This window comes from Tachysurus fulvidraco, chromosome 6 (assembly GCF_022655615.1).
Source record: "Tachysurus fulvidraco isolate hzauxx_2018 chromosome 6, HZAU_PFXX_2.0, whole genome shotgun sequence".
Classification (NCBI taxonomy): Eukaryota; Metazoa; Chordata; class Actinopteri; order Siluriformes; family Bagridae; genus Tachysurus; species Tachysurus fulvidraco.
This window is the reverse complement of record NC_062523.1, coordinates 10,032,920-10,054,800: the sequence shown is the minus strand read 5'-3', so window position 1 is coordinate 10,054,800 and position 21,881 is coordinate 10,032,920. Positions and strand designations below refer to the sequence as shown.

The 21,881-nt window shown below is 38.9% G+C and overlaps 1 protein-coding gene across 18 annotated transcripts in view; it reads right to left on the bottom strand.

The window, feature by feature from the left end:
* The window catches only part of tns1b (tensin 1b), a 230,586-nt gene that overhangs the window by 41,726 nt on the left and 166,979 nt on the right, over nt 1-21,881 (bottom strand). For 17 of the 18 annotated variants that reach the window (XM_047815141.1, XM_047815136.1, XM_047815143.1 and 14 more), the window contains 9 exons: nt 17,175-17,224; nt 12,568-12,742; nt 10,738-10,788; nt 10,509-10,631; nt 8,209-8,273; nt 7,772-7,855; nt 3,657-3,769; nt 3,332-3,392; nt 1,607-1,682 (listed from right to left, as the gene is read on the bottom strand). In XM_047815141.1, coding sequence (XP_047671097.1) covers nt 1,607-1,682; nt 3,332-3,392; nt 3,657-3,769; nt 7,772-7,855; nt 8,209-8,273; nt 10,509-10,631; nt 10,738-10,788; nt 12,568-12,742; nt 17,175-17,224 — 798 coding nt within the window. Of the gene's footprint in view, nt 1-1,606; nt 1,683-3,331; nt 3,393-3,656; nt 3,770-7,771; nt 7,856-8,208; nt 8,274-10,508; nt 10,632-10,737; nt 10,789-12,567; nt 12,743-17,174; nt 17,225-19,298; nt 19,620-21,881 lie in introns of those variants that run through there. The other variant, XM_027164738.2, reaches the window with a different exon arrangement.

Here is a 21,881-nt window from a genome sequence, read left to right as displayed (position 1 = left end):
CAAACTGCATTTATCCGTAGCGCTCTTGTAAAGATGTCTATTGTTAAATATTGCTAAATAAAATCAAATTACAGTGCTGTGAAAAAGTGTTAACCCTTTCCCTGATTTTTTTTGCACGTTTGTGACACGAATGTTTCAGATCATTAAACAAATTTAAATATTAGTCAAAGATAACACAAATAAACACAACATGCAGTTTTTCAATGAAGGGTTTTTATTATTAAGAGAAAACAAAATCCAAACCTACATGACCCTGTGTGAAAAAGTGTTTGCCCCCTAAACCTAATAACTGCTTGTACTGTACCACCCTTAGCAGAGTCTTTAACAGCGCTGTTGAGGAATTTGTCCACTTATCTTTACAGAATTGTTGTAATTCAGCCACATTGGATTAGGATTCAGGTCAGAACTTTGACTAGGTCACTACAAAGTCTTCATTTTGTTTTTCTTCAGCCATTCAGAGGTGGACTTGCTGGTGTGTTTTGGACCATTGTCCTGCTGTAGAACCCAAGTTCGCTTCAGCTTGAGGTCACGAACGAATGGCCACACATTGTCCAGGATTTTTTGGTAGACAGCAGAATTCATGGTTCCATTTACCATAGCAATTCTTCCAGGTCCTGAAGCAGCTAAACAGCCCCAGACCAGAACAGTGATTTTCTTTTTCTAAAATGCGGTGTTACGTTTACACCAGATGTAATGGGACACACACCTTCCAAAAAGTTCTACTTTTGTCTTGTCTGTTCACAGAGTGTTTTTCCAAAAGTCTTTGGGATCATCAAGATGTTTTCTGGCAAATCTGAGACGAGCCTTTATGTTCTTTTTTCTCAGCAGCGGTTTTCGCCTTTAAACTCTGCCATGCAGGCCATTTTTGCCCAGTCTCTTTCTTATAATGGAGTCATGAACACAGACTTTAACTGAAGAACAAGAGGCCTGCAGTTCTTTGGTTGTTGTTGTGGGGTCTTTTGTGACATCTTGGATGAGTCGTCGCTGCGTCTTTGGGGTAATTTTGGTCGGCTGGTGGCTCCTGGGAAGGTTCACCACTGTTCCATGTTTTTGCCATTTGTGGATAATGGATCTCACTGTGGTTCGTTGGTGTCCCAAGCTTTAGAAATGGCTTTATAACCTTTTCCAGACTGAGAGATCTCAATTACTTTCTTTCTTATTTGTTCCTGAATTTCTTTGGATCTCGGTATGATGTGTAGCTTTTGGGGATCTTTTGGTCTACTTCACTTTGTCAGCCAGGTCTTAATTAAGTGATTTCTTGATTGTGAACAGGTGTGTCAGTAATCAGCCTGAGTGTGGCTACAGAAATTGAACTCAGAAAACTAAGAACTCAGAACTCAAAAAATTAAATATCAAGAAGGGGGCCAACACTTTTTCACACCACTGTATATCTGGTTCATGGCTCTAAAGAAATCCTGTAAAATATTCATGCTTAAGGCTAACACAAAATAAATGTTGAAAAATCAACAAAAAAAGACTAACTGAATAGAGAGAGATCAACTATAATAAAAAACTGAATCCAATAAGGATCATCAAGGCCAAAACAAGGCCAAATAATAATTCAGTCAAGTTCTGAAAAGTCTACAAAGAATAAATGTTTACTTACCAGGATATCTCCTTTCAGCAGCAAACCAGGTTCAATAGTTATGCAGATGCTCGTTTGACTGTCACCTTGGACATTACTGTGAATTGCAGATACATAAACATATCAAAGTATAAAAATACAGTAATGCTGGCTTCTTGTATATCTGGCTTCATCACAGACATGTATCCAGATAATAGAACCTATTCATAGTTGTTAGGCACTTATGTTGGGGAAAAAAAAAGATGCCTATATATCGGTCTGGTATTGAAATTGCTTTTGTGGTTCTTGCCTTTATGTTTGCCAGGCATTTTTTTCAGGCCCTGAAAAACAAGCACTGCCTTTAAGCTTAAAAAAAAAAGAAAAAAAAAAGAAATGTGGTATAATAATTTTCGAAAGTCTGAGCTACACAGCAATAAAACACATTCAATATGTTTATATTGAAATGTTTGACATTCTGGGGCTAGTTTTTCTTGGGTGAATAAAGTACTAAATAAATAAATAAATAAATAAATAAATAAATAAATAAATAAATAAATAAATAAATAAATAATGCAGTTATAATAAACAAAGGTTTGATATGGGGAAAAATCAATAATCTTAATAATGGATAATAATCAGGTCCAATGTTATATTAATAGGAAAAGTTGGACTCCAAAATCTGGACTCCAAGTGCTCAGATAAGACAGGATCCTGTCTCAATCTAGGAGATAACAGGCCTGATGATGGCGGTAACAGCATTAATGAAGAAGCTTATCTGTTTAGGCAGAGAGTACTGATGAGAAAGTGAGGTTGCAATACATTAAAGGATGTATTAAAGGACTATAACATTGCTGCATCATTCTCTTTTAGCAAATGTTAACATCCACTGGTGCCTTTATCAGCAGGTAGGTGAAGGCATTATGGGTAACACGAACGTGACTGTTGAGTTTACAAAAGTCACATTGGAATTTCAGCACAAGACAAATCTTGGTTATTGTGGGAGATAAGTCCTTCCGAGTGGATGTTTCCTTTAAGTTTCCTAAAGAATTTTGAGGTCTGAATGCAGATGTGCAATTATACAGCTTTAAATATGGGTCAGTGAGAGATTAGCATGATAACAGACAAAACAGAGGGATGTTCACATGTGATTTACGTAGGGCTCTTAAATTTTGCAAGTGAAATGTCACTTCAAAGACCAGCGTTTAGAACCAAGCAACTCGCAGGACACTAAATCACAGCATTTCGTTATTTCCGTTTAATCCCATAAGGCTGTAATGAGTCTTGTGGTTGCTAAAATCTCACATGTCCTACAAGCAACATGCCACTCTCTCATCTGATTCCAAACTCGAGCATAATCCCTCTTATCCGGTCCTCCACTTCTTTGGCTGACTCAAGAGGCTTATGCAAGGATCTGTGTAATTTACAGAAAAACGCATCGTCTATCTGTATAGACATACTGTACCATACAGGAGTCTATATGTGCGAGCTCTATATGTAAGAGGTAAATGTATTTACTACATCTGTAAAAGGAACTGGGAGGATCCGGGAAGCAAAATATCTTTTGATGTGTGTGTGTGTGTGTGTGTGTGTGTGTGTGTGTGTGTGTGTGTGTGTGTGTGTGTGTGTGTGTGTGTGTGTGTGTGTGTGTGTGTGTGTGTGTGTGTGTGTGTTTGTGTGTGTGTTTGTGTGTGTGTGCGTGTGTGAGAAATTTGGCCAAGATGGCAGGAAAAGATGGAGAAGGTATTAAAAACAAAGGCCGGTTCTTACTAGATCCCTGATGTGTAGACTGGCTGCATGGCTTGGTAGATCTTGAGGAAAGGGCGGCAACCTGAAGTGAGGCAGAGAGAGAGAGAGAGAGAGAGAGAGAGAGAGAGAGAGAGAGAGAGAGAGAGAGGCTATAATGTAAATAGTGGGAGAAGGAATAGCTAGCAGGAAAGCACATGGCTACTACCCATTACTTTTAAGTAAAACCAGGCTTCTTATGCTTGCTTGGCAAAGGCATGGCATTATAAAAGAAGACAGCTATCTCAGTCCTGTGTGGTCTTTTCTGTTCTCAGCAAGCTGATCATGCATGAACACAGACATGACTTACCTCCTTTAGACTCAAAGTTGGGGATGCCATGCATGATGACATGATGCAGGAACAGAGGCTTGTTGTTGATCTTAATGTGTCCGGAGAGCAGCCCACTGAAATACTGCACATATCTGAAATACACACAGCAACATACACAACCACAAATATTAAAATATGGAATAAAGTAGTGAATTCTTGAGCTCATGCAAGTCTGAAGGCAGTGGAACAGGAGCTTCTGGATTACAGTAGCTGTGTGTTTTACAAATGGAAAACATCAGCATGATGACTCAGATGAATAGATATTTTATTGATTCCATAAAGGCAATAAATTGTAACCAAACACAGGACATTTTTTTCATGTAATCATTTCTTCCACTTTACTTTTGGAATTGTGCAAAGTTGTTCATCCAACACTTCTCTATCCCTGATCGATTCCATCTCCTCCTGGAAAATCCCCAGACCTTCCCAAGACAAATATGAGAAAGTATAATCTGGAGTATTTGTCCTGCCTGAAATAGCTCTAGCTGCGGCTGACAAAAACACATCCTTACAGTATGAGGTGCCCAAATTACCTGAACTGGCTGGTGGTTTAAAGAAAAAAAAACTCTAATCCAAGGCTCTCCCTGATCTCTCAGCCTATCACAGAGACTAAACCTAACAATTGTAAAGGGGAACCTGTACCTTTTCAAGCATCTGTACTAGCAACAGACATTTAACTGACACACAGAAAACTCAAACTGAGCTCATGCTTTACCACAAAAGATGTGTACAGCAACTGTAATCCTTAATAATGAATCTGAATTTGATTTTGAATTTATTTCAAACACAGAAAAGTGCAAGAATAAGGAAATGTTTAATAAAAAAAAGAAAAAAAAAACATAGAATTTCTAGACCGAGCGACTAGTTAGCAGTAGGTTAAGGGCCTGATTTTGGTGCCAACCAGGAGAAATAAGTGCAACTAAAGAAGAAGGTGTGGAATTTGTCTGAGTTTTAAGTTTCAACTCAACTAGCTGAAGCTGACAACAACTTTAGCAAGAATAAAAGCTCTATGCAAGTTCATTTCAATGTACCATGCATTGTCTATAAAGTGTGGCAGAAGTTAGTGTTTAAACTCATTTCGGCTAAAACAAGAATCATAACCAGTGTCCTTAGAAAAGGTCAGAGAACAAGCAGGGGGTTTAGTACAAGGCACTCTAATAAACAGGATTGTGGACTAGAAACTGGGGTCAAAATCTATGAAGCTGCAAACAAAAGAACTAAGGCCATGTCCACACTAATCCGGATATATTTGAAAACGGAGTTTACGTCTAAAAACGCTCCGCATCCACATTATCATTTTCAGACGTTTTCCAAAAAGTTGCTCATCCACACTGAAATGTATGAAAACGCTTACATCTCCCTACTGCGCATGAGTAAAGCTTTGACCTGCGTCGTTTCCACTAGGCGTTTATTTACTTTCGACTGCATCACATGACTAATAATGTGCCATGGTATTCAAAAGCCTCCGTCTTCACAGTCCACACTAAGACGCGACGACGGCGTTTTCAAATTTATCCGCTTTGGAGAGCGTCCTCCAACAGCTACGTTTTCGTTGACTTAAAACGCTGTCTCAGTGTGGACGAAAGGCCAAAGCGGAGAGAAAAATATAGACGTTTTCAAACGAAAACGTATTAGTGTGGACATGGCCTAAGGAAACAAATGTATGGACCAATTGTGACCAATAAGACTTGGCAATAAGCTGATGAATTGACAAGAGAGTATACATCAGAATAAAACACAGAACACGTGTACACATTCTGGCAACAAACCAATGACATGACATCTGTGACTGGAGTGAGAACTACAACAAAACCACAAAACAAACAGAAGCAGATGGCAATGCAAGCCAAAAGAATTAGAACCTGCAGACGAAAAATGTGACGTTAAGATAATGAAAAAAAATCCAACAAAACAAAAACCCTTTCAAAATAAATTTTAAGTCATACTGTATATATAGGCTATCAGATGGATTTGTTAAGCAATATTCATAGGTCAGGGTACTAGAGGTCCATTGACATCCTGTAACAGTTTCAGATTAGTGAAATGCAGGAACGCCCTGCTTTCAAAAAAAAAAAAAAAAGAAAGAAAAAAAAAAAAAAACGAGAGAAGACTCTCTGGGCATTTCAGTTTTTCATAAACAGGAAGATGATTTTTATTCCCTACTTTAGCACTGAGGCCTCTTCCTCAGGGAAAAACAGTGACCACAGTGCAAGGAACTGTGTTTTCCCACCCAAAGCAGCGACATCAGCAGATCTCCTTCTAATCATGGAGCTGCTTTTCCATCAACATGAATCCATTACTGCTCTTTCAAATAGGGCTAAAAAAAACAGGTTTAATGGAGTCTGTAGTGTGAATAACTGAAAGATCTGATCTACTAATGGCAATGCCAGGTTCATTGCCAAATATTCACTTATCGCAATGAATGTTTAGTTCCTTTTTTATCTTCTTTTATCCTCAAGGGTGAAATTGGCTTTTTCACATATCCCAAGTGGAGAATATATGGAGTCAGGGTGTAGGATCAGCAACCTATAGAGTTTCATTGACCAGTTGCCATTTAAAGGCTTTTCTCAGGGGCACATCAAGGGTAGAATATTAATTCTGGGACTCATGAGCTCATGATCTTTCAGGCTGTAGAACCGCCGTGTGGGGATGTGCATATGTGTGTGGCTATATTTGCTGTAAAACACATGACATCCTGAGTAACAGTGCCTCATGCAGGGAAGTGTATGTGTGTGTGTGAGTGTGTGTGCGTATGTGTGTAAGACACTGGTGCCTGGCACGTCACGCATTACAGATGCCTCCCATAATAACTGCAGACTGGTGGACAACCACTTGTGGCTAATTACAGGCCCTGTCGTGAAATAACAGCACAGAGATCCCAGATCTCAAGTGCGCCTGCATTAAAAACCCTTTAGGATATTACTTCACCTCTGGAAGAACGTTTCATTTCAGTATGGTATGGGCCATATCCAGGGAATTGTATCAAATAAATGTAAGAAATGCGTGAAAATCAAAAGCCATGTGTGCTTCTGTGCTTCACCGGCATGCAGTTATGAGAATTTAAGAGTGCTGAGCTTTGCTTTTTGTGTACAATGGACAATGTCCAGCTTCACCAACAGGGTGCCTTACTAAAATATAACTGTTCTGTAGTTATGGTATAAACATTTTGTTACCAGATGAAATTGGAGAATTGGAGAGATGAAAGCCAGAAGAAAAGTCAAAATCAGCTAAAAGGCAAAATTCAACCTGAACAACTTGCATATTTTCAATGAGTTTTTGAAGTTTTCAATAAATTGAATAAATAAATTATAAATTAGGGACTTTCAAAATAACCGATACATAAAGAGCTTGTTGGCCTCTTTTTATACATCGCAAAGGCATCTACAGTACATAAGCTACTGAAGAGTTTCTTGTAATGTTGTTTCTGAGCAGTCTATTAATTATTGTTATGGTAATGATGGCAGTCTGTCCATGAAAGAACATAATCATCTGATTGGTGTGCTCTCAATATATTTCAACTCTTTGGGTATATAGATCATTAAATGCAATGCAAATTACTGGAAAATATTGAGCAAGAAAAGAATCTCGGTTTTGTGAGACCGTAAAACTGCTAATGTCTCATAGGAATAAGAAAAAAATACAGAACCAACCAACAAATTAGCACCAGAATTGCTAAGGACATCATAAATTCCTCAAACTCTGGCAGACATTGCAGATGATACATATAACATCCCATATTCGTGATATAAAAGACTGGAATTGTGATTATACCCTTGTCGTAAAGCTTTATTGACTGTGATCATTATTGTTTATAGGCATTCGTTAGTTTCAGGAACATGAAGCAATGCCATACATGCAGTATGTTCAAGTTTATAGATCTACAGTAAAAGTCAATGTGAAAAAAAAAAAACCCTAGAAGTTTCCTTTTTTTTTTCTTCTTCTTTTTTTTTTTTTTTTTTGTAAATATTGTCTCAGAACCAAGATAAGGATGCAAACTCTATTGTTCCCCAAATGAACAAAGCTGACACAGGCCATGGGAGTATAAGCGAAGTATATTTATGTAGACAGCGAGCAGGAAAAGGAGTTAAACTGACCTTTTCTGAGAAGGTTGACCGACAGGAAGTACTTTATCTTCATAAAACCTCTTCATGGCAAATCTGTCCAGAGCTTGGTCCGCACTGCAAACCAAAATAAACACGTGTTCAGTCTCTATTACATCAATTGTACAAGAATTTTAGCCTTCATAAGAATTTTCATTTGTTTATTATATGACTACAATGGATGCATGTGTACTATAAGGTCTGAGAGTAATTCAACATTACAATGTCTGTTGCATAATGACTAGAAAAAAATGTATCACAGAGGAATTTAACCTTATATGAACTCAACTTAACGTTACAAGTCTAATCCTTCTCCGACCGTCTGGTCTGTCTCGATGATGTTCGGTGATTCAAGATTATGATGATTCATCGATCAGGATTCAAACGCATGACTTTAATTGAATAAGGATCTCACAGTGTGGTGGATTTACCTTGCAGAAATGTTGCTGTAATGCATATATGCAGCCACAACTACCCCTGTTCTCCCACGATTCCCCTGCAGACATCATGAGAAAGAAGCAGAGGTTGAGAGATAATACAAGGTATTCCATGGAATGTAATTATACTTATGATTGCATCATATTACAGTTCACTGAACAGCTTGTAGGTAAAAACGTTTTGGCTTACTCAACTGGGAAAGAAAAAAAAAATTCTTATGATCTTGTGAGTTGAATTTGAGCATCTGTATTAGAGATTTATTTTGAAATTGTGTATGAATCTGTATCCGGGCAGCATGTCGGCCGCAACAACTTCCTCAGTTACGGCATAGTTCCACCGGTTAGTCATCATCTGCTCGGATTTCCACAGCCAGACAGAGCAACATGAGTAACCATGACAACACTAGCTTTATGTTTTCCTTTAAAAACTCTGGGTTGGTACTAATACCAAATCTCTGTCGCATTGATATCAGTCTGAAGTAAATTTGAAGAGAACCATCACTTCTGATGTCACTTAACCCTTGTATGCTGTTCGGGTCTGTGGGACCCATATTCATAAACATCAATAGTTTTGAAAAACTTTGCTTGTTGATTTGTTTCCCACTCATAACTCGATTCAATTTGATTTTCTTTTTTTTTATTATTACATTTTATTAAAAAACAACAAAAAACGGGTAGCACTTTAATTAAAATATATGATGTAATAAAGGGGGGCACGGTGGCTTAGTGGTTAGCACGTTCGCCTCACACCTCCAGGGTTGGGGGTTCGATTCCCGCCTCCGCCTTGTGTGTGTGGAGTTTGCATGTTGCCCCCGTGCCTCGGGGGTTTCCTCCGGGTACTCCGGTTTCCTCCCCCGGTCCAAAGACATGCATGGTAGGTTGATTGGCATCTCTGGAAAATTGTCCGTAGTGTGTGAGTGAATGAGTGTGTGTGTGTGTGTGTGCCCTGCGATGGGGACTCCATACAGGGTGTATCCTGCCTCGATGCCCGATGACGCCTGAGTTAGGCACAGGCTCCCCGTGACCCGAGAAGTTCGGACAAGCGGTAGAAAATGAATGAATGAATGAATGAATGAATGATGTAATATAGGTAAAGGGCAAATACTGTATTAACCACATATGCTGTTTATATTGCTTGTAATTTGGATGAAGTAAACATCTGTAGAGTATTTTAACATAAAATCTTTACACGAACAAGATTAATTAAACACGAACACTGGCTGAGTAACAAAAATACGAACAACATACAAGGGTTAAGGTAGACTGGAGCTCTGCTTTACTGCAATGGAAGTGATGAGCATGCTGACATTTCTCACGCTGACAGGAAGAAGGCAGATCTCCGGCTTCACAGATAAGCCTCGTTTTTTTTTTTTTTTACAACTCATCTCCTTATTGCTGCTATTAGTAATGTCTGTAGACACTACATCAAAGGCTGTGAACCGGAGGACCACAATCCAGACCCAGACCCAGACCCAGAAAAGTATTTTAATGGATTACATAGCATGCTGGAAAAAAAATACTCTAGCAGAAGCGATAATCGTGTAGCGAAAAAGAAATTGGCTGTAACTCAGAATCTCTAGTTTTCTAACACTTACTATCACAGATTCTGGCTTCGATGGTGTCAATCACATGTACTTCTGTTAATGATTTACCTGAAGCTAGTTAATCAAGAACGAGTCATGTTTATATTATTTACTCTCTTCGGTTTGATTAGTGAAGTGGAATAAAAAAATTTTTTTTTAAAAATATGATGAATAGGGAATGTTTGAAAACCAATATTCTCTCTTGTTGTCATTATTCCATCAATGTTAATCACTTATCCACTCATCCTTGTAAACAAGGTATTTTATCTTGTGAGATTTATCCACCTCGGTTCACCGTTTCATCGTCTCTACATCATTTATCACTTCTGAAGAACATTGTAATAAAAGAATCTCGGTGGGAAAACAGTTTGAGAAATTTCATTCAGCCAAAAAGGTCAACCAAGGGTTTTTAATACTTTAGGGAACACCAGGAATATTTCCCCTTTCATTACGTTCCTCAGAAGACTTCTCAAATGCAGTGCAAACAGTGTGGGGAATGCAGAGCTACCGGACGGCTGCATCCATTTAAAGTGTCTCTCTACTCCTGTTGGTGCAAACGTACCGAACAGAAACGTGTGTGATGCTAGAGAACAGCATGACAACGCCATCTGCTGACCACACTCTGCTTCCTACTTGCGTAGATTTCGGAGGTAATCTTTAAAACATTTGCTATGAATGTTGCAACCATTTTATTTAAGGATAAGTGTTTACCTTGTTGTGCAGAACCACAACATTATGGCTGTCAGCACTCATCCACGTGTCCATGGCTTTACATACGCTGCAGATCTTATCCAAAGCTGGAGCGTGATGATCGGGCCAGCCAAAATCTAGCACCTGAAACACACAGGAGCAGAAGAATATAAGTGTACCAAAGGGAACACACACATAGAATTGACCAAATATATACATACATTATATATAAAACAGACTGAAAGTTTACTTTGGGGTGAAGTTTGGAGATATCATATCGCTTTTCACTCAGGTTGAAAAGCTGAAAGAAAGGAAATAAATACAATGAAATATTAAAGCAGCAGTTTGTAATATTTTTTCTTGTGGTGTATTGCAATAAAAACACTGAGAAGCCTTTGGTGTCCATCTAACTAACCCCATCACTTATGTTAAAGCTATCCATGTATGATTTGTTAATTGCCTTTTTAGGGAAAGCAGACTTCAGATTTCTGTCCTAGATTCATTTATATACAAGAAAAATTTAAACTGTCATCTAGAATAAAGAAAATAGGGATCTGTTGCAGGACTGCATTGTAAGCCAGTTTTCCTATGTATCTGTGATGTTAAATGACTAGAAGCACCTCTAGCAATTTAAAGGTAGGGTCTCCGATTTTTGAGAAATGCTTCAGAAAACTGAGTCGGGTCAAATAATAAACAAAAATCCAAACAAAAATCCAAACAAAAGTGTAGCCAATGAGCATAAAGGGGCGGGGCTTGTCAATATGCGGCGGAGAGAATGTTATGTGCGCATGTGTGACATTAGCAGAAAGCGGTTTTAACATTGACATGGAGGATAAAAACAAAGAAAGAAAGCGAAGAAAGGACGTGTTAATATAGGAGCAGCTTTCCAGCGCTGGAGAGAACTGAAGGAGCAGGAAGTTGGCCACATATTCACAGATTGGAGTTTCCCGAGTCAATAACTCCTGAGCTAAAAGCTGTTACTACACAAATAACACCTCTTTTCTATCGTAGTAATGTAGAGAGGCAGCTACAACCGCGTTTTGTGTAGTAACAGCGTTTAGCTCAGGAGTTATTGACTCGGGAAATTCAACTTTACTTAAGACGCCGAGGCGCTTTTTTCCGTCTCGATAGGTGAGTAACGTTGGTTTTGCTTTGTTACACAGAACTAATATCTGCCTTTGTCCTTTGCGTCCTTTGCTTGTGTGTCATTTTTGCTTGTTTGTTTATCTGCAATCGTATTGTTCTTCCCTTCAGCTATGATAAAGACACATTTCTTTCCATTAGATGCCTGTGTTACGTACAGTATGTGTGGGCGGAGCTATAAATACGGGGGTGGGACCCATTTGGGTTAGGGACGTGTTTGTTTTGGTGATTTCAAATGTCGACATTGGCTTTCAAAAATTGTAGAGACCCTGCCTTTAAGGGTACTTTCACACCTATTAATATGTTTGCGGAGTATGAATCAAAGCACAGTTTATATTTATTGAACTTTTGGGATTGTCTGAGAGGCATGTAGGAATGACACAAGTACTCAAAGATCTTTTCATTCATTGGTGCAATGGAGAAAAAAAAGGTAAACAAACCTTTACCAAGTGCATGCAGACAATAAAAATAACCCAAGCATAGAGAAAAAAGAGCTCTAAATAAATGATTAGTTAGTCATAGAAATGAGTTCGAAACATTTTAATACAGATTTTCTTTTTTCAGCACAATTATCCAAAATACATGGACTTTATTCTAGTGTATACAGTAGTTCTGTAAACTGGAAGCAACTCTACAAAAAATGTAGCAAATTTCACGTTGATTCGATTCAGAATCGACTCACTTTCTTACTGCAGTCGATCCAGATTGCGACCACCTCACTCTAATTTGTCCAGTTGTTTTAGTCCACACCCGAGTGTGATTACTGTGTTTTCACCCAAACTAACCACACCAAGGGGGAAAACACACCAGGGTTCGATTCAAACCAAGTAAACACTGCATTTGTGAAAGTGAAAACACCCTCAAACTTAACAAAACCGAACAGTAATGTACACTGCTACTGTTCTACAGTTCGTGTGTCCGAGAGAACGTTCCTCACCAAGTAGTTGTCTCCGTGTTTAGAGCGGAGCATGCTGGCCACTTCTTTGAGGTTGGCACTGTAGCTCTGTTCCTCCACGCTGCTCGGAAAAGACACAGATATGATTCTCTCTGTGATGTACACCAGGTCCACCTCATAGTTCTCCTCCATCGCCTGGATCAGACTCACGCTCCGGCTGGACGGCGGACACGGAGGAAGAAAAAAGATAGAAAGGGAGAAGGTCAAACACGGCATGGAGAAACAAACAGTGGATAAAACAGCAAACATGCTTTAAAACCTGAAATCCGATCACGACTGCATATTCACAGTAATGCCTTACATAACCCATGCTTACATAACCATATATGGAGAAGTTCGGGTTATTCACTTATTCAGTTTGTGTGTCATGCTCCAAAACCTCAGAGCTTCTTTCTATGTTCTAAAGAGATGTTTGTCTTGCTGCAAACTTTTCACCAATACACACATTAAATCCAAGTAGAGTCACGTTATTCCCATCAGGCTGCATGGCATGACATCACCAAATTATGCTCTTTTATTTTTTTCTTTTCAGGGCAGCATTGCACAGAAAAAAGTCATTGGTTTGAAGTGAACAAAAAAAAAAAAAAATCCCACAGTGGCAAAAGATTGATGTTGAAGATAAACAATCAAGATATGAAAATGTGCCGCATTCCATGTGTGCGGCTAAGCAGACCAAGCAAAACAATTTGGTCACTTGTAAGGAATGAGCTTGGGTTGAAGATATGACCACAATATTGCCCCCAATCTCTAACCACATTCTCTCTATGCAAACACATGAGAATATATTAGATGTGTGGCACAAGTACAAACCCACAGCAGCTCTGATCAGTAGGAACAGGGGCATGATTAATAATCCACCCCAATCCGTGGCACTGTAAAGCGCCTCTACACACAACATGCAGATCTTACAGAGGTTTGGGTGTCCTCCCAGTCAAATGTCCTGCCCGGGAAAATCTGCTTCCCATCAGGAGCTTTTTCGATAGCTTTATTTTGCCTACCAGCACCAATTACCTGCGTATATCTCTCCAAGGCCAATTGCGTTTCAGTGCTGATTAAATTATGTGTGTTTTAAACAGATGCAAGAGCAAAAAATGTGCTTTAACAGGGTCGTAGAAGCTTCACAACGAGTCAGCGACGATTTTGTGAAGCATTTCTCAAAGAAATAGTAAAAGCAACATCATTCATGGCCGAGGGGAGTTTTAGATCACATTGTGGAATTCATCCTTACAGAAAAAAAACAGGTTTTTACACGCAATTTTTCAGAGATGACTAGGTGTGTAATATGAAAAACACATGAATGAATTATACCTTTTTGTATTTTTTTTAAATCTACATACCAACACAACCACATGTGTAATGTCCACCATGTTTTCCAATAGTGGAGCAAGAGACAAGTATAGACTAGCAAACAAATATTTTAGTAAATAGGAAATATTTACTAAAGTCGTGGCCTTTAAAGGGGAAGTCGTGGCCTAATGGTTAAAGAGTCTGCCTCTCAACCCTAAGGTTGTGGGTTTGAGTCTCGGGCCGGCAATACCACGACTGAGGTGCCCTTGAGCAAGGCACAGAACCCCCCAACTGCTCCCCGAGCGCCGCAGCATAAATGGCTGCCCACTGCTCCAGGTGTGTGGTCACCGTACTTAGCCGTATGTCACGTCAACTTTCAACTTTTTACTTTCATAAGCTAGTCTGATTTAAAGTCTAAAAGACTATAATGAGCAGGTCTATAAAGCTAAAATAGTGAATAATATTGAAATAATCGGGGCAGTTTCAAAATATGAAAACTACTGTATTTACTGTAAAGTATACTGGCTTTCGTTAAAGAGGATTCAAAGATTCCACCAATGCTAAATATTTACAAGGTTTACAGTAAATAGTTTTTTGCTTATATGTTAGGATGTCATTTTTTTTTCAAGCTTCTTGTCTCATGCTACTCAACGGTCACATCATGATAAGGTCATCATGCCATTCTCCATATAACATCTGTAAAATGTTCATGAGGACAAGAATAGCTAAACTGACAATGATTTAAGAAACGATTCAACTCCTGACCTCATATTCATCAACAATTTCTGTTCAGATTCTAATAAATGTTGTGCTGCGTTCTAAACTAAATATTTAACCTGAGCAACCATGTAGTACTCTGTTGTCCTAATGATTATGGGGTTAGTATTACAGCTAAAGTTTTCTAAATTACAGAAATTACATATATATATATATATATATATATATATATATATATATATATATATATATATATATATATATATATATAAGCCAATGAACATTAAATAAACATACATGTAACATAAAAAAAAATGTAATGCTAATAAATGAAAGAAAAAAAGGAATAAAAGAAGTTGAGATGGATTTCCCATGACGGAGAGCAGATTGTTGGAATGACCAGACACTGATGCTGCTAAGCCATCAAACCACAGCAAACTAGATTTGCCCACGATTATAGACTACAGTTCTGAACACAATTTTGATATTCGGACCTTCTAAAACCTGATGTTGTAATCCTAAAGACTGCATCATTGTGCTCGTTCCTGGACTCTTTATCTCCTTTTTTTTATTTTTTTTTTATAATATGCTCAGAATGAATATCTGTTCAACACAGTTAATACTGTTCGCCTCCTTCTTCTCTGTACCTTCATACTGTAATGATTTATAATCCCATTATCCTGTCTCCAAAGAAGAGTCTGCTTCCTCTCAGGGTTTCTTCCTTATGTCGTATCAGGGAGAGTTTCCTTGCCACTGTCTCATTTCTCATTAAATTCAGACTTCTGAAAAGCTGCTTTGTATTCATTGCTATTGTAAAATGTTATATGAGTAACAGTTAGATGAAGTAAATCAGTGGAAAGATTCAGAGCATGTGGACAAAGTGAAGTGCACATGAGTAGGGTTGGGTCTGTACTGGCCAACAGCTGTTATTCAGTTAATGATAACAAGACATAACCATCATCTCCTAAGCTGTAATGCTGATGTGCCTAAATACAGGAAGATAAAAAAAAAAACACCTTTGTTCTGTTTCTTTCTGTGCACCATGATATTTAACTGCCAGCAAAGATTCACTTGGGCTGCAATATGCTTTTCTCATTGAGGCTAAGTGGCCGAAAAAAGGGCTTTGCCATACCGCAGTGAGAACTAACGAAGAATGATGATCCTCAGAAGAGGAGAATAAAGACCACAGTATCTCTTTTATTCTTCACAAATAAAGGAAGAAATTTGTAAAGTAGCCAAATGCATAGATCAAAGTGTTTCATATTTTAGGGACAATGTCAACAATGTTAAATTTGAGTTGTTAACATATACAGTAACATACGTAAATTCGGGGACAGGAACCAGGCCAGGTCACTTCAACGGCTAAAGGCTTTTTGTACATATTTTTCCATATTATGTGTCCAGAAATGTCATTTTCCTCAAGCAAGCTTACAGGATTTTGGTCCAGCTTAATGTAAATTTGTTCATAAAGGTAAAGATTCTATCATAACCATACCCTGACACTTATAGTGTTCGTATACCAAAAATCCTTAGGACATACAGTATTTCACCAATCAATCAGAAACACGAACAGGCTACGATAATATTGCTTGAAGTAAACTCACCACTGTCTACTGTATTCGGAACACGTGTACGACCGTATTTACGGTACAAAAGATGATGTGAAGAACATCCAGCGAGTGGCACAGTGTTCTGTGCACAGAACAGAGCAGAAAAGCTTTTGAGATTGCGTAGCATTTTGACTGGGAAAAAGAATCTGAGGCTACAGCAGGGACAGGTTTACCTAAACTGGGGAGCTGAAGATGAAAAAAAAGACCAGGGAAAAATCCGATGATGTAAGTTTTTAATATTTAGGTTGTTGGGGTTTTTTTTTTGTTTGTTTGTTTGTTTTGTTTTATGGTTTTCATTTTTATGTCTGTCTTTTTTCAGTGTAACATATTTTACTTCAAGCTAATTTATTTTAACTGTAGAAAAAATGAACAAAATCCAAAACAGAATTGTGGTTTACAATCGAGCAGTGATTCATTCATCCATCTAGATTTCTGTATATATTTTTTACACTAGTGTTTGCTTGCTCTGTACTGCTACTTCATGCAATACATTACATGTAATGCTGTATTCTGCAACAAACTATGGCAACGAAAATGGCAACTTCAGCCTGATAACTTAAAATATGATGTGGTATATATTCCCAATACTGTGTAAATATTTAAGTTTGATGACATTCTGCTACTTTCTTGTTTTTTGGTGCTAATGATCATTTTATTACTAGTGCATAAAATCAATAGCCATTTACGTTCCATGAAACTTACAGTCAGCTGGTGCAAAGTGCCTGCAGTAACTGTATAATCCTGTGGCACTGGGATGTAGACCAACAGGTTTGGCCTTCAGCTGTGACAAAATGCTTAAGGCATTGTAAACATAATCCTGAGTACGTCACCGACATGCAAAGCATGCACAATCAAATGATCAGCTTTCCTTTAATTGGCGCTATAAATAGCCAAGAGAACCGTCAAGACGAGCGTCTCATACTGTACAGTATTTAAGAGAGTGATGACATGCATGGACAGCTGAGCTGCTCTTACCTGGATGGTCTCCGGCGTGATTCCATGCTCTTGGAGGATTTAGTCGAGCCCTAAGACCACAAAAGAAACCGAACATTAAAAATGAAATGTATTATGAGAGAGAAAACTCAAAGGAAAAAATACTTGGCATCTTGCAAGAATTCTTCCAAAGCTTGTTGTAATTATTTAACATTGTGTGAAAAAATTCAGACTCATCCTATCTTTCATGCTCTTGCACAAAACATAAACTTTAACAGGAACCATAAGAAGAAAAAAAAAAAATTTTTTTTTTTTTCATTTTTTAGCCCTTTCCATTAGAACATGTTTACCTCTTAGAATCGCACTGTGACCAGGGTTAAACTAAGTATACACATACTGTGTGTGTGCTGCTCAGATGTGACTTGAAGCACATGCACATCTTGAGGTAGTGTTTGGGTCAGGTATAGTGCGTGATTATTCAGAAATTCTTTCCTTCGGCACTAATAAAAAGTGGCAGCCGGATATTTCCCAAGCAGAAGGAAGGGACCTATCTTTCACATAGCCATATATAGCCACGATCCATCATCTTCCCTTCATTCAAACTCATAGCTACATTTCATTAGTGGCTACAAATACCATTTGTTCAACGTTCCGTCTTCTCCTTTGAAAGCTATTTACATTACATCCGAGCATATATCTATATACCACAGTAGATTACAGAGAGCCGTTCTACATGTGCTTCTTCTGAAGCCTACAGAATCTACTCATCCGCTAAAAAGGGAATAGCATGGTTGTGGAATCCCGAATGTGAAGAAAGCATTGCTGTGTAGATCGAAGGTGTCTCATGAGCCACTTGTCTAAAATAGGAGATATGGAAACACTCTGTATGACTCACAGGCTTTTTCATACAGAGGTGCGTCGTTAAAAGTACGGTTGCCTCCATTCAGCATTTTAAATGACATGGTAGAGTATGACCAAGGATACCAAATAGGAACAATGCTTACAAAGAAAAACCATGAATCCAATGGCATAATTATATACAGCACGTAGGACTTTTCTTAAAAGTAAACACAGGCTGGATATGGCTCTAATAATAGAAGGCTTTGATTATCACAAAACACCATGCAAAGTGTCCTAATATTGTGTTTGGCTGTTTGTAGCATCATGCTCTACTGTTGCTTCTTATGCTGCGTATCTTTGCATTCTATCAATATGTCACAAACGAGACCTTTCAGTAAAGAGCCTGGAAGTAATTTAGTCTTGTTTGGAGCATGGGTTACTTATTTCTTCTGTCATTTGTGTATTATTATCTTAATACTAAAGTGGTAGTGAAAACATTCAGCCTGACCAATTATGGAGAAAATCCTGATAGCGAAATGTTGAATATATTTAAGTGGCATAGCAAAATGGACATAATCTTTATAAATTTGGTTCATAATCAGATACCAGCTGTCAAAACGTCCACAAAGCCGCAGTCTGGTGAGATATATGCAAAAAATAAACATATTTGAAGTCTGGGAAAGAAAAAAAACGAAAAAGATTTCCCAATCTGCCAAAGATATGATATATAATTGTTTATGTATAATATACGATTAGGTGTCTATCACTTCAAAGTCACATCCAGAAATAATGAACACTTATTGATTCGTTACATCAAGAAACAACGGAATGAACCATCAGGCTAATAAGCAGAAACCCTAAAGTAATACATAAATTCTAGCAAAACATATAAAAGCACAGTGAGAGATCACTCAAGTCCAAGGCGGGACATTAAAACACATCAGATCAAAACCAAACACGCCCCCACCCCAATCATACTTCATTTCCTAACAAAAAAAACTTTCTTTCAAGAATGAAGTGGAGGCCTGTACACCCAGACCCACACAGCGCCAGGCTAAAAAAAAACAAAAAAAAAAAACACCCACCCCTCCCTTAATCAACCCACAATTACGAGCCCCAGAAGAGCAGCCAAAAGCGGGTGGGGGTGGTGAAGGGGGTCCCAAGCGATCTTGATCAAAACCAGCTGGACATGCTGCTTACGAGCACGTCTGACAAATTAACCATCGAATACAGAACTGGGGGGTTGGAGGATGAGAATAGCGTGAAAGAGACTAAAGCGGTCTAAAGCATGTAAAAGTGGATGAAGATGAGCATATTTGGTCCTACCTTCATCAGGTAGCCCGTGCTCCAGCGCCAGGCACTACGTATCGAGTTGAGGCGCCTCCGTAAAGAACCACTGGGGTTCATAGCTAGGAAAGAGTCCTTTCTCTCGTTCTGCATTTTTCTCTCCTATAGCAAGCTTTGCTGTCCCCGAGCGGAAAAAAGTCTCTATTTTGGGTCGGTGCCTCTCACAGGATGCCACATGGTTAGCCAAAAGCTACAGTAGACCACAACTCGCCTTCTTTCCTTCTTTCTTTTACTCCCCCTTCTCCCTTTCACTTGTTTTCACTCCTTCTTTTGCTCGTTCTCGTTCAATCTCTCGCTCTCTACCTCCCGCCTTTTCCAACCTCCTCCCTATTTCACTTGTGTGGTATCTCTCCGTCCAACCCCTCCTTTCTGGCTCTACCTCGTTCTCTCCTCCCTCTTTCTTGGGATGTGTGTTTTTGGTTGCCACCCATGTGAGCTTGGTTCGGCTCTCCTCTCTACCCCGTGTGGGTCCGGCACTAAGCAGCTGACTGAGGAACACCCTCGAGATGTGTCAGAGGAAAAGATTACAGAGTTTTAAACTTTAACCATCTTTCTATGATGAATAAGTCTGTGCACCGAGTGTTGCTTTGAGTTTCCAAACCATAGGAAAAAGACGGTGCTTCTTTCGGCGCATTACAAATGGCAAAAATCTAAAGTTTACTTGAATATGGAAAGTAAGAAATCATCGATGCAATTTCCTTTTTCCTGTGTCTGCTTTAGCAAAATGGGTATTATCTAAATATAAATATCCTACTTTATCTGTACTCCAAATGTAAAACTTCTCAACAAAATCAAAACAGTTCAAGTGAGTCACTCTATGAGTCACAGCGATCAGAAGACCTCAAACCACAAACTGGCAAAAAAGAGATCCTGTGATTAAGTCATATGATCTTAAGTCCTTAATAATCCAAGCAAAAATATGCAGGCTATCGTGAGTAGGAGACATCAGCAGAACCACACTGTAATGTCCATGACAGAGCCTAGAGCAGCATTTGGTGCACATCTGATCAAATATCCCAGTTGCAGGTTTAATTCTACTCACAGAGGGCACTTTTAAACCTAGATATCTATAAACACCAGCCATATGCAGTACCTTTTTTAAGCCAACTACAAGCATATAGTGAACCCACAAACTCTACCTCTAAATTGCAAGGAATAATGGAATATCATAAATAACAACCTGAAGATCCAAACATTTTGATCCACAACGACATCCAGCAAAACCTGGGTTTTGGATTTGGAATACTGGCAAAAGTTTTGGGCTAATCAGCCTGAAATAATCGGAAAAACATTGGTCTGAGTGGCAGGGTTAGACCACCGGCTTGCTGCGCGCCATGTTCCTTGGCTACATCCAACTGATCTACTTCCTGTCTAAGATCTCATTTAGACAAGCGTGTGTTATACTGTTTGAAAAATGGGCATGTAAGGTAAACGGGATGTCATGTTTCTGTTTATTAAACCCACAGGATGTTGAGCACGGAAAGCAGATCGCTGCTAATATAATTACCTAATGACACAGAAAATGCATACGTCAAAGAAAATCGTTTACCAATCTGCACACAAATAACACTGGTCGGGTCAGATTGAATACTTAGAATATTATTCCTCTTATGAAAATGTTTCATAGCTAAAATCAGGCTCAGCTATGTATGATTCTTCTCTAAAACACAGGCAGCCTTATGGCCAGAGGCTATAACACCCAATTTGTAATGTGATACTTCCTTCCTTCCTTACTCCAAACCAGTCCCAAACCAGAAAATGAGTCAAAACCTATACTACCGTGTAATGCTCCAAGAGAAGGATATGATGGGAAGCCCGTCTTACACAACATTTAACTATCATTTCCCACAGAAACACACAAAGCCACATACACCCAAGCAGCTAAAATAAAACACAGATGCAAAGCTGTAAATCCATCCACTTGTGTGTAGGCTACATTCAAAAGGATAAGAGTTCTTCTGAGTATTTACTGCATATCCTTCAGTTGAACTGTTGCACAGACGGCAGTAGGACTTATGTGAAGTATTAATGATCGATGGCAGAGGACACGGTACAGGCCCCTCCATTACATTCTCTATAGAGATCAAGAATGTCTATGATTTTGTGTATTCCATTGATTACAGAGGATGTGATGGTAGTCCAAAAGTCAGTTTAATGACATTGCTAACCTGCCATACATTCCCTAGATCAGCTATAACTGCCGGGGGCATAGTGGCTTAGTGGTTAGCATGTTCGCCTCACACCTCCAGGACCGGGGTTCGATTCCCGCCTCCGCCTTGTGTGTGGGTGTGTGTGTGGAGTATGCATGTTCTCCCCGTGCGTCGGGGGTTTCCTCCGGGTACTCCAGTTTCCTCCCTCGGTCCAAAGACATGCATGGTAGGTTGATTGGCATCTCTGGAAAATTGCCCGTAGTGTGTGTGTGAGTGAATGAGAGTGTGTGTGTGCCCTGCAATGGGTTGGCACTACGTCCAGGGTGTATCCTGCCTTAATGCCCGATGACACCCGAGATAGGCACAGGCTATCAGGAGAAGTTCGGATAAGCGGTAGAAAATGAGTGAGGGA